This window comes from Molothrus aeneus, chromosome 16, assembly GCF_037042795.1.
Source record: "Molothrus aeneus isolate 106 chromosome 16, BPBGC_Maene_1.0, whole genome shotgun sequence".
Taxonomy (NCBI): Eukaryota; Metazoa; Chordata; class Aves; order Passeriformes; family Icteridae; genus Molothrus; species Molothrus aeneus.
In genome coordinates, this window is record NC_089661.1 from 9582320 (window position 1) to 9604736 (window position 22417).

The 22417-nt window shown below is 38.5% G+C and overlaps 2 protein-coding genes across 2 annotated transcripts; both read right to left on the reverse strand.

Annotated features, from left to right (window-relative positions):
- Positions 1-5064: 5064 nt before the first annotated feature.
- LOC136563525 (parvalbumin, thymic CPV3) lies at positions 5065-7699 on the reverse strand. Its single transcript, XM_066560974.1, has 4 exons — positions 7639-7699; positions 7139-7271; positions 6605-6714; positions 5065-5090 (listed from the first exon to the last, which is right to left on the reverse strand). Exons 1-4 carry the CDS (start codon positions 7697-7699, stop codon positions 5065-5067), a joined length of 330 nt encoding a protein of 109 aa, XP_066417071.1.
- Positions 7700-15526: 7827 nt separating this feature from the next.
- LOC136563526 (parvalbumin beta-like) lies at positions 15527-17716 on the reverse strand. The gene is made up of 4 exons (XM_066560975.1): positions 17620-17716; positions 16884-17016; positions 16042-16151; positions 15527-15552 (listed from the first exon to the last, which is right to left on the reverse strand). Exons 1-4 carry the CDS (start codon positions 17678-17680, stop codon positions 15527-15529), a joined length of 330 nt encoding a protein of 109 aa, XP_066417072.1. The 5' UTR covers positions 17681-17716.
- Positions 17717-22417: the final 4701 nt, after the last annotated feature.

Genomic DNA, 22417 nt, shown 5'->3' on the forward strand with positions numbered 1-22417 from the left:
GCAGCAAAAAGTAGAAGCTCTTTATTTTTAGAGTTGGAATCCGAGATTTGAACGATGAAATCAAGTTTGAGTAAATTGAAGGAATTGGCATGCAGCATCACTTAGTTCAGGTAATCCTTTTGCCATAAGTAGAGATATTATGTCTATTCTGATTGTTTTTACATTTTCCCTCAGGCACATTTAAGATAGTGGAATTTAGCTAATAAAATAAGCTTTTCTATTACTTTTCCATTCCCGTTATAATAAAATTCAGTGTGAGCTAAACTAGAAGTAAAAATGGCTACATGGTGAGATGTATAATTTTCTTCTCCACAGGAGTGTGAAGTTTAGGAAATCTGAATAAACCAAGGTTACATAGTTGCTTGAATAAACACCTGAGTAAGGTATAAAAGATAAAATTGAATATCTTATTCCGCCAAGTCATTTAGAATGTACTAGTAAACTCTCTTAAAGTTGTGCCAAATTAAACCTGAAAAAACACAGTATTTCTTGGTGGGGTTTTTTTGGTAATATTTCTTGATATATTTCTTGTAATTTTTTTCTTTCTGTTATTATTTCAGTTCTTATCATCACTTAGTTTATATTTACTTCCATCTATGACTACATCTATGTAGTCTTCCTCAGCCTCAGCAGCTGGTATATTCCTTGAGAATCCAACCCACTGCAGTAGGAGCACTGTGTGGAATAGAGTTGCTTTAAGACTGCAGAAATTTAATATTTAATGTGTGCACTCAAAAAGTGAACGGTGTAAGCCAGAGAGGGATGACCAGTTTCCCCCAGGGCTGCTGGAGTCAGCTCCATCCCTTCCCTCCTGCCTTGTGCCATGGCTCAGCTTGCAGTTTGGATGTGTGAGTTCATGGGTATGAGTTCAGGCTCCTTTCCCTGGGTGCAGAGATCACCACCACCTTGGCTGTCACCTTTCCTGCCCGCACGGGTGGTGTTCAACCCAAACTGCTCAAGAGTGAGCAGCTCCTCCTGGACAGGCAGGAGTGACAGGACAGGCTGAGCCACCCCACAGACAGAGCATTTCCAGACAGTCCAGCTCAGAGCAGCTGTAGGAAATGTTTCCAAAGCTGCAGAGAGAATCTGCATTACTGTTTTGTGGTGTTTTCAGAGAGGTCACAGCAGAAGGTGACTCCTTCCCCTTGTCAGCAAGGCAGGATGAAGGAAGAGCCTGCTGTGCTGAGCTCCCCAGCATTTCCCTGAGCAGGGTCTGAGGAAGGATCAGGCCAAATGTGTCAGGATGAGATATCCACATTCAGTAGATCTCGTTTCCTACCCTATAGCCCTGAGTTAAAATTCAGCAGTGTGTGCAGAATGGCTCTTTCATTGAGGTCTGTCCATTTGAAGGGTGCAGCACACTGAAGACAATTTCTGGGAACATCCAGTCAGGATTGAATATATCAAACAAAAGGAGCCAAATTCCCCTCCTTGCTTGTGTTCCTCTGCAGGCAGGGATGAGATGTTGATCAGGCCAGAGGGAAAGTTAATTTGTTTGTTAACAAACAAATTTGTTAATTTGTAATATTTGTTTCCAGCAAAACAAGGAAATTCTTAAAATTGGTAGTATTGATTATCAAGTTAAACAATTTCTTACCAAAGAAACTAAAAACCAGCAGTGACTGCAGATTTTTGTTTGTGTTGGTTGAAATGTTGAGCTGTATGTTTGTTAGCAAGATAGACACCCTGGGCTGTGACTTGGGGTGCCTGTTTACTGCTGCAAGGGAGATATTGTGGGCACACAGGGCTGGGCATTGGGCACTCATGTAAAGGGCATTGCTGAGGAAGGTGTTTGCACGTCCAGCTTTCCCTAGGAAGGGAATTCATGTGTGTGGAGTGATTGCTAACATGTAATTCTGCTCATCTGTAACTTGACATTGCTTTTGGTGAAAGGATTTGTGAGAATCTACAATGAGCAAGTGATAACAAATTCAATTAAATTATTACATTTCTAATGTGCACATTAACAGGGCATGAAGAAACTTCGATTGTGGTTCCAATTTCATCCCATCTTCTTAATTGTACGTGCAGTAACACCACACCTTGACATTTGCAAAGTGGCATCAGATCACCCCCAGTTTGAAATGTGATTCCCAGCCCATGATTATGTAAAATTAAACTGCTGCATAAGTACATTGGGAGTTTGCAGGACAACCCCTGGATCAAGGGACAAACAATTAACAGCTCTAAGAGTACTTTCCAATTTGTTCTTAAAAGTACATAGAAGTAAGAAATAGCACTGTGTAGACATATGTTTTGGTTTGTTGAGCCTATTTCTGGATACTGTTTTCAGCACTTCCATCAGCTGTGTAGTAGCAGACTTCACAAAAAGGTGTACTATAAATCACTCTGGGTGTTAGAGCTGACAGCTTTAAATAAATACAGCTGACAGCTCAAATAGCTGCTCTATTGACAGTATGTGGTCTAAATGTGTTAACAAATGCGTGGACTCAGCAGTTTGGGATTAGTTTAGCAAATAAATTACAAAATAATGCTGTGATCCAGCAAAAAGCACAATGCCTGTGTATCCCTGGTCTGCAGGCTTTGTTAGCACTGCAACAGGCCAGTGGAGCTGTGTGGGAAAACACAACAGTGCAGCTGGAGCTGGGCTCCTGCTGAGACAGCCCTCACATCCCCAGGCTTCTTCTGAGTGGTGTCAGGGAATGTGAGTAGCACTGGGGGTGTCCTGGTGAGTAATGGTTCAATAATGGATGCATCTGCTTTGCAGGACCAGAGATTTCATAAAGGAAAGCAGCAACTTCACAATAGCTTGGGTTATGATTAAGAATACAAAGTTACTGAGTAGCAATTATTGAGAAATTGCTTTCAGGGAAAACTTGAGATGTTGAAATTGTTTTGTTTGTTTAATGTTACTAGCTTGCATCTGTAGAAAAGCGGGGAAGAAAAGATGAGGAAGGGGCTAGGCAATTAAAAGAATTTCAGCTCTGAAGATGGATTGTATTAATAAGTTAATTATTTCCATTCTGAGCACTGCAAAAAATGAGAATTACATTAAGAATGATGTCACAGTTTGACACATTTAAGGCATGGCATTTTCTGCTTAGAGGTTGACTAAAGCCACTGGGTTTTTTTAAATCTTCATTTTAACTGTTCACAGATAGGTGCACTGGCACAAGGTGCTAGAGTGTAATTGATGTGAACAGGTAATAGCACTCTTGAGACCTGTATTTTAAGGGAATCATAAATATTCTAGTGCTTTCTAAAAATGTATTTTTGTAGTAGTTGTGTCTGGTGAATAATTGTATGCAATGTGCAACTGGCAATTCTGAAAACCCATTGCAACTTGTATTGCAATCTGTAAGCATGATTGCCAGTGATGGCTGATTTCTGACTGCTGCTTTTATTTCAAATTGTGGTGAATGCAGTAGATTGATTATTATTTCCATCCTATTTGTTAAATCTATACTTACAGATTAATTATTATTTCCATCCTATTTGTTAAATCTATACTTACAGATTGATTATTATTTCCATCCTATTTGTTAAATATATACTCACAGTGAACACCCCTATCAGTATGTTAAATGGGGGTTAAAATGGGCAGTATATTTAGTTTTTCCTTCCTTGCCAGTCAATAAAACCCTGCCCAGGAGCTTTCTCAATTACAGGAGCCTGCCTGAAGCAGTGGGAATTCTCCATGTCTCTAGGAGCTTTACTGGTGGTGTTTTGTTTTAGGCTAGGGAGCAGACAAGTATCTTTGTCAGTGAATAAAATCTGTTTGAGTTTTTACCATCACATGTTTTATAAGACCATTCAAAAGTATGATTTAATGTTTCAGGGATCCTAGGGAAGTGATAAGAGGTTTTAATTTTAAATGTTTCTTCCTACAAGTCAACAAGTTTCCCCTTACTTGAATCTGCTGGGATGGGTGCTGTACTACTGGGTTATTAAGGTTCTTTTTTCCTGATGGAAGGCATGGAAAGATTCTTTAACTGCAGTACTTTGGATGTTTGAGAGATCTCAGAATATCTTGGGTAGGGCAAGTGTATTTTTCTGTTTGGTGACCTGCTCCAGCATCCTGTTGCATCTCAGTGGAGAATAACAGAATTTGTTCTTGGCCTCTGGGTTTCTTTGTCAAGGTCCACAGTGCAAAGGCTGAGACATTGAAAGGAGCAGAGTGCAACAGCACCTGGAAAATTCTTTATTTTACAGGCATTTGCCTGCCTGATGTAACATGATTAGTCAAGGTCAGGACACTTAATTGTCAGTGAAATGGAGAGCAGTTTGTTTGTTACTTACATGTGAACTACTCCAAGACCCTTCTGTCATCAGAGTGGTTTCATTGCCAAGGACACACTTTATTTCTTGTGACTGTCCTGTGACATCCATCTTGTGCTCTGAGAATGGCCATGCTCAGTTCATGGGTCAGACCCTTGGCCTGTGTAAATCTGAAGAGCTCTGCTTAAGTCACTGATACTCTAGAGATTGATATTCTAGAGCATATTTCATAATGTTAAGAAGCAGTATCAAAATCCAATGTTTATTTTTTTATCAGTTTATATTATTTTTGTACAATAAAAGGAAAATTGTGATGATCATATTAAATGTACTGAGTCTACCAGCTTACAAACAACTTGTATGTCAAATTAATGTGTCAGAGCTCATAGTCCTCAATGAAGATCTGAGTGTTCTGAGAACTTAAGCTTAATCCAGAAGGGCTGTTGTAAACAGAACCCCCCCTCATTTCAAAAGATGTTCCATATATGAAGATCTGATAAGTTTAAGATCTTGGAGGGATTAACAGTTTTGGTTTAAGAATTCTCATGTTTCAATATAGGAGTCAAAAAAATAGACACAGGCTACAGTATATGATTAATTTTTATTGGATATTTTTAAGGGAAGTGTCTGCTAAAGTAGAGGTTAAAACATGGTAAATAGTCCACACAATGAAAAAAATCAGTAATCAGTGTTTCATTATGTTGCTAAGGCAGTGAAAAAATAACAGACACTGTCAAGATAAATAAGGGACTCCTGATTTTCAAGGTTTGGGAGTGTCTCCTGCAGATTCATCCCAGTTCTCTCTGGTTTGGTCCTTTTGAACCTCTAAGCCTGCACCATTTCCTGGAATTCTGTGAAAGATAAGAGAATATTTATATGAAAGAAATATTAACATGAAAGGATTAGGAGTAAAGGATTAGTGGTTTATCAAGAGATTTAGAATGGGAATGAACAGAAAAAAGTTGTCTGATAGATGACCAGGGAAGAAACGTGTGGACAAGAGGCATTGCCTGAACTTCTTCTAAACAACACAGGGACAGGCAGTGTGTTTTGCTGACTTACAGGGAATAATTAAATCTTCAGGGTGGTTTTGGCCTTCTCTCTGCATAATACTGGTCTTGGGCAAAAATAATGGAATGGCTTACGTGGAATTTAAGTAAGAAGTAGTTAAGAGCTCAAGTAAAAAAATGAAAAGTGAGTCCATGTATTATATTAACTGTTTGTAATGCCTCAGACATTGAGAAGTGTTGATTTAGAGCACAGTCTAAAGCTAAAACACTGTGCATTTCCATGTGGTATGATCCTGGGGTGTTGAGTTAAGCAATAAGATACTGTTATTTTAAAGATCTTTTAAATGTTTGGCTTCCATGTATTAGAGTGTCTGATCAGTCCCATCCCTGAGTGACTGTATTAATATACAGATTGCTTCATAAATCATGTGTGTTTATTCTGGCATAGTTCCTAAGGAACTGGATTTAATGCCTTCCAAAAAAAGAAACAGAAGAGTTCTGTCCTGCTAGTGCAGTGAGCTGGGGAATCTGCATGCTGGCACATTCCCTGCATGCTATTCCCTAAGCCCCTTTCATGCTCCTCTGGGCAGCTCACTGCTCTCATGGGGCAAGCTGCCATTGGCTGCAGGCCTTTTGTGTGTGTGCTTTGTCTCCAAAACAGGGCACAGAAATATGGAATTAGGAGATCAGGAGGTTTCTGCAGCGTGCAGCCATTAAATCACAGCAGTGTTTCCACATGGTGAGTGCTGCTTCCTTAAAGAGCTGCTCCTTCCTATCTGGATCTTACCCTGCCCCTGGAGATAAAGAACAACCATCCCTGCACAGATGCTGTTCTGGGATCTCATACTGGGGTTGTGACACTTATCATTCTGTTATCCTTGTATGCAGAGCAAATACAGAGCTCCAAGCTGCATCGTGGGGATGATTTCAGTGCCCAGTGGAATTTCTGTGGGGCAGGAGCTGCTGGAAGTGAGCTGATGTATGAGCTGTTTGTTCTCCTGTGTACAGCTGGTTCTTTTGTCCTTTACATTTGTGTATTCCAAGTGATGCCAGTGCTGCCTTACATTAGAGTAAGTGGGAGGAGAAATAAGGGGCAGTTCCTTTCAGAACAACTTGAAATATGGGAGTGAGTGGCTACAGGAAAGTTCCTTAAGGTTTTTTACTTGCTCATGGAAAAGGAGTTGCAGAGATGAACCTGTAAGATCAGGGACCATTTCCACCTTTTAACAGGTTGGTACTCCAGGGTTTCAGTAAAATCTCTGGGAGTACATTAATGTACCATCAAGATAAAAGAGAATCCCACATCACTCCAAACATCCTGAGGTGCCTCATTCTGTACTTAAAGTAGTCAATACCTTCAGCCCCGATTTTACCATCCCCATCATGATCTGCAGCTGCCAAGAAGGTCTTGGTTTCTGAGGTGGTTAACACTCTGGCTCCACACTCAAACCTCTGAAGGAAATACCTTGGGAGGAAACAACCTGGATTTAGATTTTCACACCATAGTATTTTTTATGGTTGTTGTACAATCAAACAGATAACCATCTCTAAAAAATTTACCACAATAGCCAAGTCCTTAAAACACTGCTTGGTTTGGCAAGCTAAATCTTACTTGTTTGTATTTCTGCTTTAAAGTGCAACCCTGATTGATTTGATTCTGTCCACTGTGAAAATCCAGCCCCAGGGTGCTCTTTTGTTCTATACTGAGCATAAAAGGCAGGTATTACTGATTTTCTATTTTCTGAATGATCTATTCAAATATATCTTTCACAATCTGCTGAAGGTTTATCAACATTTAGCATAAATTGTGTTCACATTTACTGAAAGTTCTGGAATGGAAAAAGTGTTTATTTTTTTTATATCCTCCAAGTAGTTAACAAAATCCTTACTTGAGCTCGTCTTCCTCAATAAAGCCACTTTGATCGTTGTCGAGAATCCGGAAGATCTCCTTGAGCTGGCTGCTACTCTTTTTAGACATCCCACTGATCTGAAAGAATTTTTTGGGACTAAAGGAATCTGGAGCTGAAAATAAATTAATAAAGAAATTAACCCCAGACCACTGCATTCAGTGTTCCTAAATGGTCTGAGGATGATACTTTGTTACAACTTCATTGTTCTAAACATGATCAGTAGGTGAAGCCTGTCAAAGAATGAATGAATTTGCAATAGTGCCCCACATCCTACTAAACATCCAACAAAATCATGTGAGAATAAGCTCCAAATTGACAATATAAACCAGTTATGAACAAACATACTGTGACAGCTGAGTAAAGAGATGACAGAAATCTGTTTGAAGTATGCACTTGTTCAGTATTCCTTTGGGACTGAGTAAAACTTGCCCCGGGTTACACAAAATAAGAGACTTTGAGATTTTGAATTGTTTTCTCACCTTGGCAGTCCCGCAGAGCAGCAGCGATGTCAGAGGGGCTTAGAATGTCTGTAAGGCTCATTTTAAACCTGTGCAAAATAGAATATTGCAAACAGAGTTTTGAAATACAAATGCATCTTACAACAAATGGGGTTTTTCTGTGTTTTGAAGATTACTAGAAGGTCAACAAGAGTAGATGAATCTCATTGATCAGAGTGACATTTCTGGTGTTCCTTAACAAATTACAGGTTTTAGTACATCCTTAAAAATAGCAGTTCAGAAATAATAGTTGTTGATGAGATGGATTACATGAACCATGTTGTGAGCTGATGATCAATGTTTTATCATTTACCTGCAGCCTATATAAATACAGCACATATTTAAGCTCTATGTAACCATTCATCTAACTGATAGTCTTACTGGAATGCACGGAATCTGGCAGCACAAGTAACAGAACATGCAGTTGGAAAACAAAAGGTAAGAAAGTTTACTTCTATTATCTCCCCCAACAGCTCTGAAGAATAAAAAGAAAACCGATACTTATCTATGTAAAGCCCATCCATATGTAATTCCAGCAATTAAAACAAAAACCTTAGAACAATGGCTGTTGTACTTACTAATGATGCAGCTGTGCACAGTAATTTTATTTAATTAATCTCAAGTCTCTGCTCACCTTTAGAGTTTTCTCAGCTAGGTTAAGGAAAAATAGCTGAGGAGATACCAGGCAAAATAGTAATGTTGGCTCTGGCTTGCCACTCTGTCTTATAAAGGATTCAAAAGGTGACAATAACCACTACTTAGGTTACACTTCCATGGATCAAATGTTTGAATTGAGACTTGGCTCAAATTTCTTCCTTAACTAATTAAACTTTTCTTTCTATTTATATCCTAAGATAATATGGACAAAAAGAACAGTTTTTAAAAAATAAATCTACTAGTGCTTAATTAAGTACAACTGTGCCATCAAAGCAGCCTTTCAGCTCCTAGTATGTTCACAGGTAACCTCTGCACCTGAGAGTCACTCTGTGGAAGGTGACTCCAGCAGTCAAATCCTCGTGGAAAGAAATGAATTTGTTTGTTCCCTGGCTCTGTTGATCCTTTGGAATGTATGAAGGAGGTTGGAGATGACAGATCAGAGGTGCCAGTGTGTCATTCTGACAGAGATAACTTGTCACCAGGGTAGAGGAAAGCAGGAAAGCGTTTCTAATTTGGATGATCTTTCTGCAGTAAGCCTCATTTTGTATTTCCTGACCATTTTCTGAATTACAGAAACAGAAACCAGTGTCTTCAGTGAGAGAAAACTATGAGCTAGGTAAAGCTGAATAAACTGATCTTGTCATCAGTATTCCTTGGAGGGTTGTATATAATCAGTTGGCCTGCTTAATAATCCATTTTGAATATTTTGAATTACATTAAATCAATAATAGGCTTACTAGTTGTAGCAAGTTCTATAGGTTGTAAGAATCAGTGGATTTGTTTGTTACTGTGGAAATAGTTGTATATACATTTTATAATACACTTGCACAATCTATTTCATTAATAACAAAATTTTAATTGTGGGTATAAATAAATGAGAGTTTATTATATATTTCAGGAGTATTACTTTTGGAACAAAAAACCTTAAGAAAATTCCTAACAGCAGATGGGAAGTTTTCCTTCTCAGACAAAAATCTGTTTCCATCTTTAAGGGGGTTTATGTGGGCAAAACTCTAGGATGGAGACCAATAAAACTCACATGTATTTTGGTTAGTATTTATTGTGTAGTAGTCAGTTGTGGTATCTAAACTGATGTTCTCTTACTCCATGAACATCATTTCATTTTTAAACAAATGGAAATAGCGTGGTATGCCAAAGAGGTAATATTTTTATTGTAGCAACAGTTACTAATTATACTGTGGAGCAGAGTAATAAATATATCTTAGCCTTGATGTAAATTAATGGACTACAGTGGGTTTACTCCTGCTTGGTTTCATGACAGTGAGAAAAGTGTAAATCCTAGCAAATGTTCCATAGCACTGTTTGAATTGGGGTAGAGAAATGCAAGGTATAAGTAACACAAAAAGCAGACATAATTTAATGATACTTTGAACTTTCTTGCTACCTATTTTGGATGTGAAGGAACATGGTATAAATGACAAATATTCAGACTTACCTTTGGTCCCAAGTGCAGCTGGCCAGGAACCACCAGGCACTTGTTCTATTGCTTCCAGTAGGAAAATTTGTTATGGTGACCTGGAAGAACACTTTAGTGGTAAACCTAAGAACCCTGGGCTATTGTAAATTAGCACTTTGTGATTAAAATCAATTAAACAGTGCTGATTTGTACAAGCTGAAGCTCTGATCACAGATCTTTTGGTGTCCTTTCCATTTATCTTCTTCATTCAGTGCTATATATTCATTTTGCTTTCTGCCTGAGATTTCCATGGCATTATGATCTGTCAGGTAGTGCCTGTGGGGATGAAGCTCATTCTGTGCTTTCTCCAGAACTATCCTGAAATAATTTTCATTCTCTTAGGTACCTTTTTACACTCTTTTGTATTTTCTCCTTTATGATCATCTCAAGTTAATATGTGTTTGAGCAGAAGGGTTCTTGTCTTACTGCCAGAATGTTTCTAGAGAAAAACCCTGTGTGCCCTCTGTGCCAGTGCCATAGACGTTCCTTTACAGGAAACTTCCTTTGTTTCTGCTGGCTCCTACACAGTGCTCATGGAATTGCTCTTTTTGTCTGTGTTTGACTTGCCATGCAACACTAATTCTTGACAGTTTATGAGAACAAGGGAATTGAAATGGAGGAAAATGACAAGATCAAGGTGAGCATATAATGCTCGAGCTCAAAATGGATCTGCAACTAATCTGGGCATTGTTTAAAAATATAGGCACCAAATGTTCAAAGAATGACATCTGGTTACCTCATGCACTCTGGCATAGCAGAGTGCTGAGCTGGTTTTATGTGCATTCAACAGTTGTAGAATAGCCAGAATTAGTATTATATTAAAATATGATCTCAAATAAAAGTGAGATAATTGCTATGATAGCTTTTGAAGAGATCTTTTAATGTTTGAAATTCAATGCTGGCAACAAAAGTGATGCTAATCCTGGCTGAAAGATGGTCTACAAAAGCCTAAAAGAGCTGAATTTCAGAATCAAGTTGATGTCACTGTACATTGATACAGGTGGGAATCTAGGGTTACTGGGTTTTATTTATTCATTAATGACACTTCATCTGAAGTACAGGTTTCCCTCCACTACAATTAAAATGCAATAATCAGGGGTTAGTATATTAAAGGATATTTTAATGAGATAATCTATTTTACATCTAAATTATCTGCCTGTTTTCCTTCTTTCTTGGTTATGTGTTAACTTAGGTGTTTGTAATTACTTTATGCATTCAAAAACTAGAGATCTATGGGAGGGTTTTTTAAAAAATGCTATACAAACAATGTAACACTATAATGAAAATACCAAATAAATCAACCAGAACAACAGCTGCTAAGTAATGAGCAATTAACAATAACTCAAAATCTGACACAGAATCTTAGTATTGCACAGTTTCCAGGAATGTTTAGCACTCATTCCTATGAAATTCAAGTAAAAATATTAGTTTTTGTTTGGTTGTTTTGGGGATTTTTTTTTCTTTTGTTCTACAGGAGACATCTAGAAGTTCTATTGGGTTGATCATCTGAATATTTATGTACTTGCATACCTAGTGTTGTTTTCACCTGAGGTGTCTTTATTAAATAAAATTAAAGCCTTTTTTTCAGCCTTCCAAAATGAAACTTCAAGGTGTTATTCTGAGAAATACAGAATATTCATGTTGATAAGTTCCTGCTAAGGTTCTAGGTTCTTTAGGAATCTAAACATATGAGACAATTGTCTTCAAATCAATTGCTATTTACTTCTCTAGGTATAGAGGAAAGCTGTGTTTTGGTAAAGCATTGACAGGTTGTGGACTGGTCTTGTACCCTTTGTGCTCTGCTTTGCATAAAGTACAGAGTTAATTAGCAGTGGCAATCAAGCAAAGCTGTGGCAGATGCAGGAGAAACATCAGCAGTTGTCTCAGGTGAGATCAGAGGAGAGGTGTTAACCTGAGACCAGCTACAAGAGTGTAAAGAGATGCTGCAGCAGCTGTTCTCAAACCCACACAAGTCCATCTTTCAGCCCTGCTTGTGTCAGGGCCAACGGTATCATGATCCTGGATAACAGATTCTGCCTTTGTAATGAGTTTGGAAGTAACTAAAATAGATACTCAGTAACCCCCGTGGTTGATAGTAGTGTTGATGTCTCAGTGGTGACAGCAGAGAATCTTCGTGTGTTCACAGCCATAATCACTGAAAAGGACCTTGACAACAAAATGAATTCAATCCTGCCACTTCAAGTTGTCTCTTAGGGCAAATGCTTTAATCCTAGAGAAATAAAGAAATCATTACAGCATTTAATTGGAATTGTTGCTTGGCTGTTTTTAACAGAGAAGCCTGAGCACCTGCTGTAGTATTTGGCTTTTTTGCTGCAATGAAGGAGGCAAGCCAGGCACCAGTGACAGAGCTTTCTTTCCCTGCAGCAGGTAGAGGACATTACCTAGAGCACTGAGCAGAGATCTGGACTAGAGAACCCACGATACAAGATAGATTCTGCAGCACAGTGGGTCTGGAGCTAAAGGAAAACAGGTACTTCTCTCACCTTAGGGGAAATCCCATGTGAACTTCCCTCAGTTCAAATTCTGCTCTTACCAGTCTGTGGGAGTAAATTTGATTTCCGTTTGAAAATGACAGCAGAGTAGACTAACATAGCTGAGTAATAGTGTCACTAATTCATAGAGTCTGGTCTGATAAACATATTTTTTCACTTAAAAAGCTGTCCTGGAAGATCTCTGACAGCATTTGATTTGTGTTTGTCTTTAAAAGCACTTGGAAGTTCTTTTGAGACACAGTAATGCAATTTTCTGTCTCTGACCCTAAATGTAATTGTCTAACATGTTTCTGTCTGCTGTCAGCATTATAGACAGTGTCAGATGGAGCCATCTTTAAAAATCTACATTGTTCAGGGTTCCTTTCTATTTTAGTAATAACTGTGCCTTAATGTTGGAGGTTATGAAATAATCTGGATGCTGCTATTGTGCCATGTAAAAGATAAGTACAGTTCTACTCTACTGTTACCAAAGGCTCTTTGCACATGGCTGCATTTCACTGTACCCCACAGTGTAAGGAACCATGGTAAAATAAACCAAATTCCAACCTCCTCTGTATTCACTGCCTGTTCTCATTGATTTCAGTGGGATTTCAGCCATTAATTTCAACAGTAGGAGGATGTGTAAGCCTTAGTGAGGTTTGAAGTAAAATTACCCAGTAATTAGAGTTAACTTCATTGTAAGTAATCATCAAAAATCGCTTGTTTAGCAGAAATGGGCTAAAGAAAGGAGGTTCAGACAAGCTGTTAAAACACATGCACCAAGCATGTGACAAAATTCCATTGACAAGAGGCAATCCCATATTTAAGGTCTCAGACCTCCAAATGTCTGATTCCAGCAGTGTTGTTCACTCTAAGGGAGCTGTTTGGGAGTCTCTGTTTGTAATCAGGCAGCAGGATTTCCAGCTGAGGCACAATTTGAAGAGCTTTCTTAAATCCCATGGTAAGTAGTAACAGAAATTTCACAGTACCTGACTGCCCATGTGAGGAAGAGAGGAAAAGAAATTGAGTGAGTATATTCTTGTGCAAAGAAAACAGCATTTTTCTCCTCTGATCTGTTAGTGGTAATGCTGGAAGAAGGAAAGGTCTAAAAACCTCTCTAGTCACGAGCTCTTAATTTTCTTGGAGTGATCACTGAAGCTGATACCAGACTTAACTTGTCATGAATTTTTTACTGTTCTTAATGGAATGGTAAGTGGTGAAATTGTCTTAGATTTGTAGGCCTAGCAGGCTAATCAGGGTGGAAGTAAGTGTGGTTAAATAAAGGAGCTGCCTGCTATCTCAGAAGTTATCTGAGCTGTCTGTGCCTTTCTCTCTTATTTAGCCATTAATGTTGGTACAATGCTTGAAAATGTCTGGGTGACCCATATTGCACAATGGAAACATAAAACATAATATCAGCTGAGAAACAAAGCATTTTCTGACAATAATGAGAGCTTTTAGCCCTGCAGTCAGGCTGCAGTTATTAATTCTGCAAAATTCCGTTTTTTAATTGCTCTTCTGAGATGACATTGAAATAATGAATGTCAATTTGCTTGATGGATGCTTCTTTTTTCACTCTTATAGAAAATTCTACAATATTAGGACCTGATTCATTCATTAGAGTTAATGGAAATATATTTTTGGCTAATATATAGAGCATGAACACGTTATTGAATATTCATTAAAGTCTTGTAGATTGCTTTAACTTTGTGTAATGTGATGATTTCCCCAGCATTGTATTGATATTTCCTTCCTTCTCCATAATGTCTCATCATAAATATGTTGTGCATCAGAACCACAATAACATCAGCAGGAAATTTTGAACTTAAGATTTTTGATTTGCAAATATTGAAACATCTTAAATACCTCCAACAAATCAACAAATACAGTATGAGACACTCATATCAGTTTTTGCAAGATTATTGTCCAAGAATGATTTTCAAGAGCACCAATTTTTTTCAAAGAGCAACTGTAATGTGGGAAGTATAATGTTTGGGATGGTTAAAGCCATCTAGACTTTTTTAAAGGCTGTTTGGCCGTGTGTTTATTTTAGTCACATATCTAAGACAAAACCCTGATACACTGTGGTGTTTCATTAGGTACTATTAGCAATGAGTTCATTTTTATAGCCCAGTTTGATTTCTCTGTGTGTTTATACTATGACAAAATTGTGGTGCCATCATCACCCCCATGCTTTTCAACCAGAACCCTTACCTAGTGTACAAAATGAACTTCAATTAGTGAGAACCTACTCAAAATTCTGCATTCTCCCCATTCCTTTGTCTGTCTTCCTATTTCAATCTGTCTGTAAAGAAAAAAAGATAAATTTCTTAGCAGTTTTTTATGGCACTCTTCATTTTATGATACTTTCCTTACAAACATTGATGCATTTTACAACCCTGTGAGATGTGGGCCTTGTGTTATTCTCAGTGCTGAGAAGAAAAGCAGCAGAATGTTGATTATTTAGGCAACATTCCCCCATTTGCTCTTATGGAGCACTGGGACTGGTGCTTTTGAAGTGCTTTTTGCAGAAGTGGCAGGTGGGACACAGGAGAGTTCTGGAATTCATTCGAGCACACAGAACACTGTTTTAGCTTCTCGGCAGTGGAACAATAGTGCCATCGGCTGGGCATGAAGGTGAGGGATTCCTTGGGGAATTTTGAATGTATTGCTATTTCAGAAATCTAAATTAGTCCTGGATCCAGCTGATCTTAAATTGATGACTTAATTAGTGCAAGCTTCTGCAATGTACTTAGTCTCTGAAATACAATCACTTGCATAAAGAAGGACAGAAAAACATATGGAATATTAAAACACCTCTTGATTAAATACCACTGCTACTGGTTACCAGAAACAGGTTTTACACCTGGACATTTTATTAATTCTGAGTTTTTTTACAACATATGCTAACTGTTTATGCAAATATCGAAAGTTCAATGGCCCACAGAGATGCTTTCAATTTCTCCTCTTAATATTTATGTTTATGTCTTTAATGCCCTAAATTCAGATGTGAAGAGTGGATTCCAGTTCAGTCCCTCAGTGGCAGAGACCTTCTGCTTAAAACACCTGGCAGCATGGCTTCAGTAGTGCTTGTACCACTTCAGATGTTTTCCAGCAACATGAAACCACTTGCCAACAATTGTTCATGACCTTTCAGGGTACAAAATGTGTAAATAAATGGCAGGTTTGCAATAGGAAAGATTGTTTAAGGCACATATGTCTTGGTCTTTGTCTTGACTGCTGACTATGATTTGACCAGTGCTTGAAACTCTGAAAAAGAAGAAAAAAGAGTAATAAAATGGGACCTCTGTTTGTAATCACAGAGCCCAAAATTTCTCTCCTAATTCTTAGAGTTAAAATGGGAAACTAATGCTACTTCCTCTGATAATCATTCCTTAAAGGCAGCACATTGTGTATTCCTAACAATAGATACTTAAGGCAAAGGAAGTGTTGCTTTTAAGTGTCCCATTGTATCACAGTTCACTAGCAAAAAGCAGTGAAATTATAGACTGAATTTAGGTTCCATTCCTGAAAAAAACGTCCATAGATGAGAAAAGGAACTTTTCTGACCACTTTAGCCAGGGGCAGAGTAGAGACCTGTTTCTGTGTCAGATCCTGTCTATAACACAGACCTGAGCAGATCTGAGCAGCTCAGCATCAGATCCATAACACCCAGTACATGGAGCAGGGCAGGTGCCTAGAGCTGCCTTTAGGAAGTCTCAAAGGCAGGTGTTATCATTTTGATAAGGGCAGTCTTACCATCCACTCCAATTTTACCATCTCCATCACTGTCCCCTGCTGCCAGGAATGCCTTGGTCTCAGCGTCAGTCAAAGCTCTGGCACTGGCTGAGAAATTCTTCAGGAAAAGTCTGGTAAAGGTGAGAGAGCAAATGAGAGAGACATAGTACTGAAAGTGTCCAGGGTTTGGGTTGGTAATAGCTGCAAAATTTCAAGCATGATTCAGTTCTTGAGAACTATTTCAATGGTAAAACTTCCTCTAACTTTGTTGAGAGTGAGGGTAGGAAGTAAGAGGATGCTGCTTCACAGCCTAAAAAAAAATCCTTGATGACATCTTGGTTTCATTGAATTAAAAAGACAAAATTAAATAATCCTCTGTAGTGGCAGGATTCATCTTCCCTCCCTTGTTATCTTCCTTCTTTCTCCTAAGATGCAGAGTCTCAGCAAGAGTTTCTCTAAGCTTACTTTTAACTTCAAAGTCTGATGAATGTGATCGGGAAGGTAGAATTCATGTGACAGAAGAAAGATGAAAGAAAAATGGCCCTTTGAATTCAATCTGGTGAAAAAAATCTTACAATAATAAAAAGCAGCTATAGCAGAACTGCTATTTTTACCTTCACAGCCTGTCAGTTATTGCCATATGAAACAAGTATTTGCAGTGCTGTCAGAGAGTTTCCCCATTGTGATCCAGCCTTGCCTTTGTTATTTGACTTGCAGCTCCTCCAGCACCAGCACTCACAGGTGCACAAACACATGATTGTCTCCCATCCAAAGGGGGAGGAGGAAAGGGAATATTTCTGATTTTATCATGCATTTTTAGTGATAAACCACAAGCCTGTTGGTAACTTTTTTTATTTACTTACTTCAGTTCCTCTTCCTCAATAAAGCCACTCCTGTCCTGGTCAAGAATTCCAAAGACTTTGGCAACTTGGTCTTTGGACTTGGAGTTGAGACCCACTTTGACAAAAAAGGTTTTGTAATCAAATGAATCAGCAGCTGAAATAATCAGATGGAAACAAGGAGAGATGAAGAAAAGTAGTCAAAAACCTGGAACCAAAAAATTAGCTTTTTGATCAAAAAGCAGCAAACTATTCTGCAGTACAGTGAGGGTAATTACAAATACCAAGTAACAGTCTTTGATTTTCCTGATTTTATATCAGATAAATGGGATTTTTCCATCAATGATGTCTCATAACTAGGAAGGTAATGAAATAATGACTGTGGTCTTCAGCATGCAAGAACATACCCTTGTAAATAGATACTTCACTGAAAGACATATTTGTAGAACTTGATGATAAATGTTTGGCTTATATTGAAATCAGCAGTAGTTTTATTATTATTCTCTGAAAAAACAGGATTTCTGATGCAGGATTCAGCCTTTGGATTTTTTAATCCTTAAAATTGCTGCAATGCACAAATGATTGTGGGTACCTGTAGCTTGGTTGGCCAAGATTAAAACTTGCATCTGTTCCATTACCTTGAGTCATTCTTCTGTTTTTAGTAAGAGAGATTTTTCTGTTTCCATTGGAATTGGGACTCTGGGGTCGCAAGGAATTTGATAGATAAACTGCACAGCCAAATTTAAAACATAAATATTACCTTGACAGCTCTGTAGACCAGCAGCAATTTCAGCTTCTGTCAGGATACTGGAAAGAGCCATGCCAAGAATACTGCAAAATGAAAAATACTGTTGGGTAGAGTTGGGTGGAGTTGCCACTGCTCTGGCTCTCTGAGCTATGGAGGTGGCCCCGAGGTGAGCCCAGGTGCCAGGGCAGAGCAGGCGAGCTGCCCTGCAGGAACCAGCTGCTCCATCCTTCAGTTCAGACATACATTGTGCATCTGAGTATTTCCAGTTAAATCTTCAGGTGGATGAGCTGAGGACAAAGTCAAATGTATTTATAGAACTTCCTGGCATTTGGGCATCTTTGGTTATTTCCGTGCATTTTTGGTGTGAATTATTGTGATGTCTTCTAAAGTTCCAGAGGAAAGATTGAACTCACCTGGCCACTTAGCTTTCCCCAACCCAGAACAGAAACTATTGTCAGGTAAAAGATCAGCAGAGTCCTCTTGACTTCATTCTTTTTCAAATGACATAGGGAAGGACTTATATAGACCTCAGTTAAGTCCTCTTGACCTTTTACAGAAGTCCTAGAGGCACGTGATGGCTCAGATACCCCAGGGGATAAGTTGCTGTGGCTGACAAGACCTGCTAGCTAATCAGATTGATATTTATGTCCCAAAGGAATGTGCATGGTGTTTTAGACAATATGTAAGGTTTAGTGCCATATGAAGTAAATCCTCTCAGCTTGCACATATTTTAGTGAAATGAATTTTTTATTGTATAAATGAAAAAATACATATATTTTTAATTTAATGATAGCCAGAAATGGACATCTTCAAAGTAGACTTTGACTTTTAAGGGCCCAATCCTGATATGAATTACCCATGAAATACTACTCCTGCAGTTGCCCTAGTAGTCTTCAAAACATACTAATACTGATACATTTGTAATGGATATATCTGATATACAAGTACAAGCTCAAAGACAAAACTTCTTCAGCCCAAATTACTTTTAATAAGTTGTTATATAATCTTTGGTTAGCTATAAAAGTCTCATCTTGACAGCATTTGCTCAGCAGTAATTAATTGCATGGTGCACATTTAAAATCATCCTAGTAACTGTGTCCATTTACAAAATGAAGGTTGTCAGCTGCTCAGCAGGACACAGGAGAGTGGATCAGTTATGGCCAGGAGGGAAACAGAGCAGTGAATCAATGATATTTGCTTCTTCCTTGCTGCACTGAAAAGACAAACTTCTGTAAGGTCTAAACAGTAGCTAAGCTCAAACTACAGCTTTTCTCTTACTGGATATTAATAGGAACCCCCAGTCAGCTAACTCATGGAATTTATTGGAACTTAATGGCCTTGAGAATAGTTGAAATTGGCCAGAGGTGTAAAAAGCCATTGGGAGAACATTTCACGCTGACTAACACATAAACATGGCTGGAGTATTGCCAGGTTTAAATAACACTTGAGTGATGAGAAAGTTTAAAACAAAGCCTATCCTCTAATCACTATAACATAAAGCTGCTGTCTTACAAAAATTAGGTACATGAAAATAAATGCAAAACCTCATCTATCTCAGATCCCCTTGATTTCTTCCAGAGAGGAATTTTTACAAGAAACATTGACTATGTTAATTCCAAACTCATGCAGTGTGGTAAATTGAAAATTGTGAAAACTAACTTTTCTGGGTGATATAAGATCAACTGAACAAGTTACTTTTAAAGGCATTTTATCCTGAACAGGTGGAAATATAAATTAAATGATTCAGTTTTTCCATTGGGAATCTAGCTGTGCCTTTGGGTTGGGAACCTAGGAAATAAACAAGAGCATGGCCTGGGATCAAAGAAAATCTGATAGTTGTATGGGAATTACTGATCATTCAAGTAATCCTTTTGAGGAGCCCACACCGGGATTACAAAGCATTTATAGCGGAGAGTTTTGGAGTATTTCTGTGCAAACCAGCACTTGCCCGAAGGTGGCACCAAAGACAGGCAAGTGCAGCCGTGACAGCTCTGCGGAACTGCGGGTGAGGCAGAGCCGAGGACCAGCATGAGAACAGGATAACAGGAGGGGGTTCATGAGAGGGGGAGAGAGGAAGGAACAGGTATTTATAAGAAAAAAATCTAGCCTAGCAAATCACTTGAAAGAACAGAAATATAAACAGAGTAGACTGAAAAATCTGAGATAATTCCTGAGGACTTTCCTTTCATGATGATTTAGAAGAACAGGTTACTTATCTGCCTAACAAAATCAGAGTTTACTGTGTTCATTTTTATGTTGGCTAAATTTTACAGTCCATTATGGATATCATTACAAATATAAAATAAATTTATTCTGGAAGCCTGGGAGTTAAAGCAGGAAGTCAGTGTCTAGAAAATACAGCTGATCAATATGTCATTGTGATGGAACTGATGTGATTCCTGTTGAGTCAAATATTTGTATATTCTACTTGGACAGAAGTTCCCCTTTGAATTTAGGGTCAATAATTGGTAACTGCAGGGAAAGGCATTGTCCAAGTGTATCTTCTCTTTCTATTGTAAATGGAGTGGGATCTGTTTTTCTCTTCTGAAGCTTGATATATAAGACTGATTTTCTTGTTTTCACAAGTGTAGGACATGATGACAAACGAATCAAGAGTTCTGGAGTAGCCATATCTCAGCTGCTGATGTGCTCTATAGATATTTGTGCAGAAAGTGTACAAAAAAATCCAGACCAGTATAATGGCATCTTTCTGTGCTTATGATCAAAACTAATGGGGAAATTAGGTTTCATAAAATGTGAACACTTTAGGTCATGCTCCCTGGTATCCTCTTATTAAAATGTTTTATAATATGTGAAAAATTGAGCATGAAAATGTTAGGTACGTGTCTGTTCAGGGATTTAATCAAGATGTGTTTATTTCAGTAACTCATTCCAGGAAATTAATCCAGCCTTGGCCCCCTCTGCCCACACTGTTTGTGTGAAGAGTTCCAGGCACCTCTGATGATGCTGCATCAAAGATTTTCCACATGGGCTGGCTGCTAACTCAAAGAAGAAACTGTACCAGTCTATGTGTGCAATGAATGTTCTGACACCCCCTTGCCCTTTCTGTGCTCTCTACTTGTTAGAAGATGACTGAGATTTCAAGCAGTTGGAGAGCTGAAATTGGATCTCAAGTTTACAAATGGCTTTTGGACTGGGATTTCCAAAGGAACATGAAGTTAGGGGGCAGCCAGCTTCCACTAAACACCAGGAGGTTTTATCTCATGCATGGTTCTGCTCCTCTTTGAGGGCAACTCAAAATTTTGGTTTAAGAGAGATGGTGAATTCAGTGGCTGGAGCACTAGGGTGGGTTTGGGATCGTGACCCTGGCCCTCTGTGTCCTTTTTCCAGGGGCTTGTGTAGGACTGTAGATTTCTTTGTGTTTTGTTCCTCCTTAAAGAGATCATAGCACATCTTTATTTCATAAGAAGTATAGGGAGGATTAGAGATTAGACTGCTCCCACAAGGTGAGCAAGGAACTGAAGTGTCTGAGAACTCACAGTCCTAGTGGAGTTCAGATCTACCACTCACAATTTGGGTTGCTCTTTAATTGTCTTAAGTGAAGGTAAAACAGACAAACCACATCTCCTTTATGCTGGGAACTTTGAAGCAGTTTTATACTGAGTATTTTTATAGTGAGTAGGATGGTCTTACTCTGAACCTGAGAGCAGGTGATCAATGTGAAAATACCAGGGGCTGTTAGATTCTTTCTGATTTGATGTAGCATAAACAATTTCTAACAGAATTTTAGTTTTTAACTGTGTACTCAGCAGTGTTTTATTTATTTAATTCATTCATAGCAGCTTGATGCAGAGGATTTAATCCTTATTTATCAGATTGACCAGGGAGGTTATAGAGCCTCTATCCCTGGTGATACTCAAACTCATCTTAGAGCAATTGCCCTTCTGAGGGAGTGATTGGACCAGAGACCTTCAGAGAACCTCCAGAGACCTCCAGACCTTTCCATCAGGAATTACTCGCTGGTTCTGTACCTTAATTATGGTAACATTGTGGTACCAACCATGTGTCTCTTTGGTAATTCAGTTGGCATTCACATAGACATCCTGCAATTGAAGTTTTTCTCTAGCATGATTGCATTGTCAAATTCAGAGAACACTCCATGATGTTCCATAAAAAACTGAAAGCTGCCACTGACTTAAGTTAATTAAAATGAACCTTGCCAGAAAACGTCACATTTTTTGAATTTGTTTCCTTTAGTTGAAAAATGCTCTTTTCTAATTTGGTTAAAATGTGGATCTAAAATGTGGATCCTAATGCCAACAGAAACCTTAATAGAGAGTAGTGGTATTTTTGCTGAAGCCCATGGGCTTTTTTTTAAATTGGGGACTTCTTGGATTTTTATTATAATTCCTTTGAATGAAATGGCTGGATGATTTTAATAAGATTTAAAACACATCTTCTTGCCAGTATTTAAGAAGAACGGATTTTCTTATAAGCATAGGTGTAGTTGCAGCACACACAAGGATTTCCTGATTCTTGGGAGTGCTTCATTCCCCTGTGGCAGCACAAGGCAGTGATGTGCAGTTGTTCAGCATCTCTGAAATACAGGATGGGCCACTGTGCAGTCTTGCATTTCTTGCATTCCACATGAGAGTCTCAGAGGTACAAGGAATGCAGTGTCAGGTCTGTCACTTCTGGTGCTGTCTGTGCCATCTGCTCGTGAGCCAGTGACAGGATAGTTTAGTGATCAGCAGTGTGAAGAGCCAATGTATATATTACATCTGGGTATTGCTGCAGATCTAGATTGCCCCAGGTTTTTTCTTCAACAGGGAAATAATTAAGGTAAAAG

Excerpts from the sequence above, each read along its gene's own strand:
- LOC136563525 (XM_066560974.1), bottom strand. The coding sequence starts at position 7,699 with ATGAGCCTTACAGACATTCTAAGCCCCTCTGACATCGCTGCTGCTCTG. Across the intron at positions 7,272-7,638 it reads TGCTCTGCGGGACTGCCAAG|CTCCAGATTCCTTTAGTCCC; the intron begins GTGAGAAAACAA and ends ATTTATTTTCAG. Across the intron at positions 6,715-7,138 it reads ATTGAGGAAGACGAGCTCAA|GTATTTCCTTCAGAGGTTTG; the intron begins GTAAGGATTTTG and ends TTTCCTCCCAAG.
- LOC136563526 (XM_066560975.1), bottom strand. The coding sequence starts at position 17,680 with ATGGCTCTTTCCAGTATCCTGACAGAAGCTGAAATTGCTGCTGGTCTA. Across the intron at positions 17,017-17,619 it reads TGGTCTACAGAGCTGTCAAG|CTGCTGATTCATTTGATTAC; the intron begins GTAATATTTATG and ends TGATTATTTCAG. Across the intron at positions 16,152-16,883 it reads ATTGAGGAAGAGGAACTGAA|ACTTTTCCTGAAGAATTTCT; the intron begins GTAAGTAAATAA and ends CACCTTTACCAG.